This window comes from Anguilla rostrata, chromosome 2 (assembly GCF_018555375.3).
Source record: "Anguilla rostrata isolate EN2019 chromosome 2, ASM1855537v3, whole genome shotgun sequence".
NCBI lineage: Eukaryota > Metazoa > Chordata > Actinopteri > Anguilliformes > Anguillidae > Anguilla > Anguilla rostrata.
The window spans coordinates 61411714-61422248 of record NC_057934.1 but is presented as its reverse complement, the minus strand read 5'-3'; the positions used below and the strand labels follow the sequence as shown (position 1 = coordinate 61422248).

The 10535-nt window shown below is 48.8% G+C and overlaps 1 protein-coding gene across 1 annotated transcript in view; it reads left to right on the top strand.

Annotated features, from left to right (window-relative positions):
- Positions 1 to 482: 482 nt before the first annotated feature.
- mri1 (methylthioribose-1-phosphate isomerase 1) overlaps positions 483 to 10535 on the top strand; it is a 16405-nt gene continuing 6352 nt past the window's right edge. Inside the window, exons 1-3 of the mRNA XM_064323610.1 lie at positions 483 to 852; positions 5762 to 5985; positions 8095 to 8264. Of these exons, the coding sequence (XP_064179680.1) occupies positions 721 to 852; positions 5762 to 5985; positions 8095 to 8264 (526 nt within the window). The 5' untranslated portion in view covers positions 483 to 720. The remainder of the gene's footprint in view (positions 853 to 5761; positions 5986 to 8094; positions 8265 to 10535) is intronic.

Sequence of the window (10535 nt, the reverse complement as noted above, 5' to 3'; positions counted from 1 at the left end):
TGGCAATCAGTGCGCAGTTGTTAATAAATAGGCTACTGCTTTGACTATGGCTTTATTTTTTTAAATGTGTTGCGTCTGGGTGATGGGAGAACTGTATATGACTTAATTCCCTGCAGAATTGTATTTAAAAACTATATTAAAAAACTAATTAAAATTCCAGAAACTATTGTGTTTTTTCATTATTAGAATGTCTTGAGTCTGTGACTGTGCTCGTCATTTAACCGGCTTCAAGGTGTTTGTGGGGGAAATTGTGCCGTGAATGTTTATATGCTTTGTGGTTTCTGACGGTGTTTTGAAAAGGCTGGGAGAGAAGACATCTGCCGTTGTCTCCTTACTGGTCCCAGATGAATGAAGTTTTCCTCGCTTTCATTGTTAAACCCTAACATAGACCCTCCTGTTATGCTAATAAAACTAGTCGGGGTGTTAAATTTTCGAACAAAGAGGAGTTGGCTTAGCACTGGAAAAGAGCGCACACAGCGAGAGAAAGTGAGCGCGCGAGGTGGGCGTGGACAAGGAGGCAGCGTTTCCTGCCAGAGAGGACACGTGGTTCCGTGTCTGTGTGTCAATGTGAGGTTCTGGGTTCTGCATTAATTTTTCCAGCCATTTGTTTCTACGCTACGATCCACTTTTAGTCCCGTGAATAAGACCTAATTACGACACGAGGAAGATCGGACGTACCGTGTCTCCCGAGTGACAACAGCGGTGTTGATCTCAGGCGCCATGACGCTGGAAGCGATCCGGTACCGACCCGGGTCCCTGCAAATTCTTAATCAGCTGCTTCTCCCGCATGAGAGTGTATTCGACGAAATCCGCTCGGTCCAGGACGGCTTTGAGGCGATCAAGTCAATGAAGGCAAGACGACACAGCCCTCCACTGTGATGTTACCCTGTCTGGCTTTAACTGTGGAACTGTATACATTAATAATGTTTTCAGTTGCATCATTGTGCGAGTGCTGTCGCCTTTGTGTCAGAGGGAGTGAGGGGTCGGTCTTTGTGTGAGCGTATGTGCATGTAGTTGCCTGTAGTGCATGTGAATTTGCATACGAATGCGCGGATGCATGTGTAGCAACATGCGAATGGGGTCCCATTCTTGCACGGCACATGTATCTGTCTGTGCATTTGTCCGTCTGCCGTGCCTCTGTGTATTTTTATTTTTATAACGAGGCGTGAGATGGTAGCAGCTAAGTGCACGAAGTGCCCCCTGACCGCCTGTCGCTTGTGTCGTGGACACAGGGAGTCTCGCTGGAGACGTCAGTGAGCTAATATTCTGGCATTACCTGTTTAACGTCAGGCAGCTTGCTTGCTAATCAACAGTAGTCTGACAGTCCCTCGCTACGTCACGCAGAATACAATACAGTCGAAATTATATTGATATGCAGAGCTGGGAATCTGGACGCGAGAATTTGCCGCGCTTAATTGCATCAGGCAATCATTTAAATCTCTAGTCGTAAATCTTCGCCATGCACGACTATTGAACGTTTTAGAAATGATTTAACTTGTACATGGTTTCGTCTATTGACACATTTGCCTCAGCGGCATAGACTCGCGGTAATTAATAATTAATGGCAATGATCCTGTCAGTGTCCTATTTAATAGAAAATAGAAAATTTTGCTTTCTTCAAAAATATTTTTCCATGCTTGCACGCCAGGAATCAACGACCGCGGTCCATTCACGTTCTCCCCCCGGCCCTAATAGCAGCCTGTTACTGTGCCTTTTCACCACCGAAGACATGCTTCCCTTCTCTCCCGCCCCACCTCTCTCTGTATTATAACTTTGTGTCGTGCTTTGATCTTTCACCTTCTGCTTGTCCTTGGGTCAGTGCAACACTGTCTGAATAAGTTATTGAGTGCATCCTCGCTGCAGGCTATGTGGATCGCTCATAATTACGGGACAAGGCATGGCTGTGTGACTGCAATGGAGGCAGTCCAGCTGCTGTTCTACCAGCCCGTGCGGCATAAGAGGTGTAAGGTGCAGTTTTGCACCTTAGCAGCGGATTCAGGATTAGAGTCATTACTTATACCCCAAATATTTGCGGTGGTTAGAATTGGGAAGGTGGGGTTCAGTCTTTACCAAGCACCATGACTAGTTGAATCAGGTGTGTCACTGCTTGGTTGAAACAAAAGCATTCTGCATTCACACTGACCCTTTCTGGGTAAGACTGAGGACTCCTGAGCTAGTTAGTAGTGCACCTGGCTGGAACAGCTGAAGCCAGTTGTTGTGTAGCCCTGTCTTTGAGGCCTTGACCCCAACATGAATGCACAGTAAATAGCTCCCACCTGGTGTACATACACCAGATTGTTTATGCTCCATGGCCCTAAGTAGTAAAAAGGCTAACTGTATGGTAGACCAGGTTTGTGTGTGTGTGTGTTGGGACAAATACATATTTTTTTTGACTTTGAACTCCACAATTTTAGATTTGTAATCAAACAATTCACATGTGGTTAGAGTGCAGATTCTCAGCACCACAATGTTTGGGACAAATGACTTCACAGCTGTTTCTGATTAGTCAGGTGTGTTCAGTTTCTTCCTTAGAGCAGGCATGAGAGAGGTCAGTATCTAGTATTTTTTTAATATCCTTGGAGTGTGTTATTAGCGTTTGACAACATAAGGACCACAGTTGTGCCAATGAAAGCCAAGGAAGCTGTTATAAGGCTGAGAAATAAGAACAAATCCAGTCAGACACATAGGCCAAAATTTACCGGCTTACCGAAATTAACAGTTTGGAATGTCATTAAGAAGAAAGAGCACTGCTGAGCTCAGTAATTGCAAAGGGCCTGGTAGACCAAGATAGACCATCATCTAGAACATAGATGATGACAGAAGAATTTTCACCATAATGAAGAAAAACCCACTGAAAACCTGTCCAGGAAACACTCTGCGGGAGGCAGGCGTGGATGTGTCAGTGACCAATGTTTGCAGAAGACTTTGCAAACTGAACTACAGAGGCTACACTGCAAGATACAAACCACTATTTACGTGCAAAACAGGATGGCTAAGTTACAGTAGAGTAACAGTCTTCTGAGTTCTGGGAAAAGATCTTGTGAACAGATGAGACCAAGATTAACTTATATCGGAGTGATGGTAACAGCAACATGTGGAGGCAAAAAAGGAACAGCCCAAGATCTTAAGCACTCCCCTCATCTGTGAAATATGGTGGTGGGGGGTGTTATGGTTCTGACATGTATGGTTACCACAGTTACTGGTTCACTTGTCTTCATTGATTATGTAACTGCTGATAGCAGCAGAATTAATTCTGAAGTGTACAGAACTATCTGCTCAAGTTCAGCCAGATACCTTCTAATTCATTGGATGACACTTCATCCTTGAGCAAGACAATGATCCCAAGCACACAGCTTGTAGGGGAAGCGAGGATTATGTAAAATAAGTTTAATTTTCCGAACCCGGCAGTAACCGTTAACACCCTCGTTTGACGTCTGACACTCGTTTGAATACTGAACACAAGTGCATTAACAGTTAGAACACCTCACATATCCAACATGTAAAATATATGTATTTGATTTAATTTGGTAATTATTATCAAAGATATCAATTAAATTACCAAATTTGTTGATGGGCAGACCAGACTGTTGGATCAACCTTTATTAAAATGTACAGTTTACAACCAGATAAATTCTGAAATGTATTAACTTACAACAAATACTCACATCTAATCTAAAGACAAGATTCAACTGCCTTAAAACAATTAACAACAGCTACAGACATGGACCATCACACAAGATATGAATGAAAGAAGATACCAAACCACAGCTTGTTTGTCCCAGCGTAATCCAAGGATGTGCAAAGGCCAAAATTCAAAAACCAGAAGATGGCAGAATATTACAAAAGACCAGAGATGAATTGTTACAACTTACAAACTTCTTGCCAAGTCTAAGACTGGAAAAATTCTTGACTGACAAAGTCATTCACCCGATCAGAATCCAACTGAACATGCGTTTCTAATGCTGAAGAGGAAACTTAAGGCAACTAGCCCCTGAAACCATCAGGAGCTGAAGATGGCTGCAGTACTGGACTAGGAGAGCATCACCAGAGAACATAGTGAGCACAAGGTGATATCTTTGGGTCACAGACTTCAAGCCGTCATCGCATGGAAAGGACGTGCGACAAAGTACTGAACATGACTACTTCCATTAACATAACATTAATATGCCTCGAATATTATGATGCCCTGAAATGGGGGGATTTATATTTAAAAAAAGCTGAAATTCCTACATGGTGAAAACAAAATGTAAATAAATAAACTTGAGAATCTGCAGTTTATCCACATGTGAATTGTTCGATTACAGATCTAAATTGTGGAGTACAGAGCCAAATCAAGAAAAAAGTCTTCATCCCAAGCATTATGGAGGGCACATATATATCCAAGTATGAAATATAAATTGTTAAGAAACACAATTAATCTATAAGTATTTGTATTTTTGTTCTTGTGTTTTGGTTTAGTGCTTTAATGATGTTGTGTTTGTATATATACTCACTGGTCTGAAAATGTAGCATACCAGGTCTGGCACGGTGGCTTAGCCTATATGACCCAGAAGAGTGCTGTTCGATTCTTTTGCATTACAAGTGGCTATGTGCAGGAGTGTCAGCTAAAATAATGTAGTGCTCATGTCCTAGTAAGCCTAGACCGAGGAGGATTTGACGCATGTTTTTCAAATGTTATAAAGGGTTTATAAGGGATTACCAGGATATTAGAATCGGAGCTCCAGAGAGTAGATTAACATCAGGTTTGAACCTGGACACCCTCTAAACCATGGGTCGGCAATTCTGTCATGTGTACATGGAGTGTGCGCCCTGGCAGAAAAAGCTAATTAGCTGTACATGCCAATGCCAGATTCACTTTTAGCTTAAATCTCTGATCACGTAAAATGATTTGGCTTATTAACAATTTAGAGCTGTAGCTGGCATGCAGTCCAGAGGCTGGCGCCGGTCTCTTTGCCCACCTCTGCCCTAGACAGCAGGAGTGGCCTATTACTGGCATAACGCATTATTAAGTCCTTGTGTGTGTTATGTACTGACCTTCAGCATCAATGGGAAGTTATCACTGGGGTATATTAATAACCAAAAAAAAAACAGAAATAAACAGTCCCATTCCATTTTGATGTTTTTTGCTGCCGCTGTTATTTTTGACTATCCCAGTTTGGTGCGCTGCCCCCTTTTGCTCTTGGCTGTTCCCTATCGCTCCTTTCTGAAATGGCCAGCAGTAATGGCTGGCTTGTCCCGTCGCCACGATGCCCTCGGTCAGTTGGGGGGGCACACAGACAAACGTGGGCGTCTTCCGAAACGTGCGCCGCCGGCTTCCGTTTCCTCTTCCCCTGCAATCCTCCGGTTCCGCAGCTTCGCTGTGACTGCATCGGTTGTCCTGGGAAACGATCCCATGGATTTTCCCTCCAAAACCTGTGAGCCTCGCACGGTTTCTGTGGCGGAAGCGCTGGGTGGCGGTTGCGGCTGCCGTAGTGCGCTGCCGCGAGCGAACTCTGGCTTTGGGGATGTGACATGCGTGACGGGGTTTTGCGTGTGCGTAACACTCGCACACACGTATGACGCACACACATCCTTCACGTGTGCACAGGTCGCTGTGGTTGGAGAAGGCTGAGAAGACTGAATGTAATGTAAAGTGTGTCATGTGGCCTCCATGTTTCCATAGCGCCTGTAGAATGGCTGGGTGTGGCTGCGCGTATGAACCCCCGAATCGCGGGGATTGGGGGCGACTCCGGCGTCTGACACGCTGTGCGCTTCTCCGCAGGTGCGAGGCGCCCCCGCCATCGCCATCGTGGGGTGCCTGAGCCTGGCCGTGGAGCTCCAGGCCGGGGGCGGGGGGGACGACCTGGTCTCCTTCATCCAGGACTCCCTCAGTCACCTGACCTCCGCCCGGCCCACCGCCGTCAACATGGGCCGAGCCGCCAGGGAGCTGATGGAGTTCACGGAAAACGAGAGCATGGACAAGGGTCCTGAGCAACTGAGAGAGAGGTACGGAGGGAGGGAGAGACAGGGTCCTAAGCAGCTGGGAGAGAGCTACGGAGGGAGGGAGGTAAGGAGGGAGAGACAGGGTCCCAAGCAGCAGGGAGAGAGGTATGTAGGGAGGGAGCAAGGGAGGGCGAGACCAAAAGAGAAGTCAGCTCAACAGCTGAGAAAGCGGGAGGGAGGGAGAGACCAAAATAGAAGTCAACTCAACAGCTGAGATAGAGGTACACAGAGTAGCGAGAGAGTGTGTAAGAGCAAGAGAGAGAGAGAGAAAGAGAGAGAGAGAGATTGGAAAGCTGTGAACCAAGTGAACCAAGCAGATGTGGGTGAAAGAGGGAGGAGATACACAGAGATGGGGAGAGGGGTAGCCGAGAAGTTGTCAGAAAGAGCACATGAGAGAGTGAGAAAAAGAGAGCGAGCAGGAGAGGAAGCGAGCGAGAGAGCGTCAGAGAGAGAGACTACAGAGTGCTAGGGCCCTTGCGTGTGTAAGCACTCTGACTGACAGGGGCTTCGTTAGCTCTCAGAATGTGAGCGCCGGGGCTGGTGTGAAACGTGAGCGAATCGCAGGCATCCGATCGCCCGCCCTCGCCCGAGGAGCTGGGTCTGGAGATGAGGTCTTCAGCAAGCAAGGCCTTGGCAGGAAGTGGCCTGCTCTCATTTCCAGGAATAGACCTGAATGGTGCCTATGCAGGAAAAAAAATCAATGAACAATTAAGGAAAAAAAAAAACTGAGTCCAATTACATGAAGCTGCTGTTTGTATGAAAATACATACGCCAGGCTGACTTTTCTCTGCTGTCGGTATGACAGCCTGCCACAGTGTATTACTACTTATAACAGACGCGGGTGAGCCGTCAGTCCAGGTTGCAGTGTCACAGAAAGCTTTTCAAAAACACACCGCCACATTTACATTGCATTTATTTGGCAGACGCTTTTATCCAAAGCGACGTACAAAAAGTGCATTTCATGGTCATGGACAACGACAAAACACAGGTTCAATAAGATGCAATACTTATTTTGTACAGCTATTTCTAGCCAAGAACACAGTTTAGTTCACACAGTGAACACTATTCTGACCTAACCTCTGCAAAGCCAACTAGGCAGAAGAACAAGCTACAGTATTAGGACAAATACAAATTACAAAAAGGGCTGGGATGGGGGAACATGTAACGAGTGTCATGAAAGGGGGGGGTGGATTTAGAATTAAATATACAGAGTGGTGGTAGTTAGTCCAGGTATAGTCTGAAGAGATGAGTCTTCAGACCACGTCGGAAGATGGGTAGTGAGGGAGGTTCGAAGAGGACACATAATGTTCTTAGTTGTCTGCGACCTTTTCTGCATTAGAGCAGGGTTACCATGGAGATTCTGAAACTTTCACTCGTGGTTTTCCGTCAAGTGGAAGTGCCAACGACAGGACGCAACACTTTTTCTAGGTCGTCTAACAGGCTATCTATGACCTTCCGGCTGATTTTGTACGGTGAGCTTGTGACAGGTTTTTAATTGCCAACGTGAGATTTTTTTCTACAGCTTAGCCGGTTTTTCCTTGTGGTAAGGGTGTGTAGCTTCGCCAAAATATTTTCTGTTACTCGTGGCTGCTAAACCTGTCTTTCCAGCTTCAAGGAAAGAGCGGGACAGGTGCAGAATGCGGAAGCCTCACGTACAGGAAGCTCATTACTGCTTTCAGCACGCGCCCTCGCACCTTCTTTCACACCTGTGTGACACTTCAGGGAGAAGGGAAAGGGGAGTGGAGCTCTGGTGTCACACACAGCATTAAAATACACTTAGAGAGAGAGAGAGGGGGAAGTGAACAGAGGAACATTAAACCCACAGAACAAGAGAGTGAGAGTGAACGAGTGAAAGAATGTGATGGAAACTGCAACTGAGAGAAGTGTAATGAGGGAAAGAGGAAAAGGGTTCTGGAACAGTTTTAGGTTGACTGAATCACCCATACTATATACAGCACACTTCCACGAGACGCCGTGATTATACAGGTACCTGTTTCACCATGACTATCTGAGACATACAGACTCACACAGTGAAGGGTGATGCAGACATGACTCACCCACAATGCTGGTGTCCTAACATGCCCCCCCCCTCCTCCACCCGGTGTCCCGCAGCGTGATTGGCTGGATCGAGGAGATGCTGGAGAGGGACGTCAACGACAACAGGAAGATCGGCAACTACGGGGCGCAGCACATCCTGTCCGGGGTCCCGCGGGACTCGGTGACCATCCTGACGCACTGCAACACGGGGTCCCTGGCCACGGCGGGATACGGCACGGCCCTGGGTGAGCGCCGGCGCACGGGCGACGGGTACCGCCACGTGGTTTTAGGGCAGGGCGTGTGGTTTCAGGGCAGGGCGTGTGGTTTCAGAGCAGGGCGTGAGGTTTCAGAGCAGGGCGTGTTGTGTCAGAGCAGGGCGTGTTGTGTCAGAGCAGGGCGTGAGGTTTCAGAGCAGGGCGTGTGGTCGTAGAGCAGGGCGTGTGGTGTCAGAGTAGGGCGTGTGGTGTCAGAGCAGGGCGTGTGGTTTCAGAGCAGGGCGTGAGGTTTCAGCGCAGGGCGTGTGGTTTCAGAGCAGGGCGTGTTGTGTCAGAGCAGGGCGTGTTGTGTCAGAGCAGGGCGTGAGGTTTCAGAGCAGGGCGTGAGGTTTCAGAGCAGGGCGTGTTGTGTCAGAGCAGGGCATGAGGTTTCAGAGCAGGGCGTGTTGTGTCAGAGCAGGGCGTGTTGTGTCAGAGCAGGGCGTGTGGTTTCAGAGCAGGGCGTGTTGTGTCAGAGCAGGGCGTGTGGTTTCAGAGCAGGGCGTGTTGTGTCAGAGCAGGGCGTGTTGTGTCAGAGCAGGGCGTGTGGTTTCAGAGCAGGGCGTGTGGTGTCAGAGCAGGGCGTGTTGTGTCAGAGCAGGGCGTGTTGTGTCAGAGCAGGGCGTGTGGTTTCAGAGCAGGGCGTGTTGTGTCAGAGCAGGGCGTGTGGTGTCAGGGCAGGGCGTGAGGTTTCAGAGCAGGGCATGTTGTGTCAGAGCAGAGCGTGTGGTTGTAGAGCAGGGTGTGTGGTTTCAGAGCAGGGCGTGTTGTGTCAGAGCAGGGAGTGTTGTGTCAGAGCAGGGCGTGAGGTTTCAGAGCAGGGCGTGTGGTTTCAGAGCAGGGCGTGTGGTTTCAGAGCAGGGCGTGTTGTGTCAGAGCAGGGCGTGTGGTGTCAGAGCAGGGCGTGAGGTTTCAGAGCAGGGTGTGTTGTGTCAGAGCAGGGCGTGAGGTTTCAGAGCAGGGCGTGTTGGGTCAGAGCAGGGCATGAGGTTTCAGAACAGGGCGTGAGGTTTCAGAGCAGGGCGTGTTGTGTCAGAGCAGGGCGTGTGGTTTCAGAGCAGGGCGTGTTGGGTCAGAGCAGGGCATGAGGTTTCAGAACAGGGCGTGAGGTTTCAGAGCAGGGCGTGTTGTGTCAGAACAGGGCGTGAGGTTTCAGAGCAGGGCGTGTTGTGTCAGAGCAGGGCGTGTGGTTTCAGAGCAGGGCGTGTTGTGTCAGAGCAGGGCGTGTGGTTTCAGAGCAGGGCATGTTGTGTCAGAGCAGGGCGTGTGGTTTCAGAGCAGGGGGCACGCAGCCCTGTTCCTGGGGGGGGCCGGGGGGGGTTGGGTTGGCATGTACGCTGCCCTTTGTTCTAGCTCATTATTTAGGCTTAATTCTCAGGAGCGCTGCCTCGCTCTCATATCGGTCCGCGGTAATACCTTTTTCGCCGGCGGTAGGTGTGCCGTCTGCAGCTCATGAATTTATCAGAAATGTCAGGTCTAATAAACGATTGGGCTAATGAAATATTTAAGAGTTGGAGCTGGCGCGATACCCTGAAACAGACTGTGCACCTCCGCCGTGGAGCTGCTTTTGGGTCTCCAGCAGGTGCGCCGTGTTTCCCTTCAGACGGGGACCGCCGCGGAGGCTCCCAGGGCCCTGCAGAAGGTTTAATTTAAGTTCCGCAAACGCGGTCTTGGCCACCGGGGCGCCTGACGAGCGCCTGAATCACAGTTGTGAATCACAGCTGAGTTATTTACTCCGGGCCCCGCTTGCTTTCTGAAGGCTCTTCATCTCCGAGATGAAATCGCTCTCCGGCGCGCGCTGCCTGCGTTCTGCGGTCCCCTCTCAGCGCTAGCGTACAGTAGCAGCCTCTCCTGCATTCCGCTCTGTGCGGCGGGTCGCCAGGCGCCACTGTTCCGATGGCAGTGCAGAGAGTGCTTCCGAGAGCTGGGCTTTCTCATTAATGAATGGGACGGCGGTGCTTTTGTACGATTGGCAGTGCCCTTTTTTTAAAAATCTGATGTTGACGTAACATTTTAAAGCATGAGAAAGGGTTGCACTGCGAGTAAAACTCGCATTCGTAACTGGTGGAATCTGTGCATGAAGTTATGCTGCTGCTGTGACTCCTTTGTGTGTGTGTGTGTATGTGCATACGGGTGTGTGGCTACGTGTGTGCGTACATATGGGTATGTCTATGTGCGTGTATGGTTGTGTATGTGGGTGTGTGTTGTCTGTTGTTGCGTATGTGAGTGTGTGTGTGTGTGTTATGTATTGTGTATGTGGGT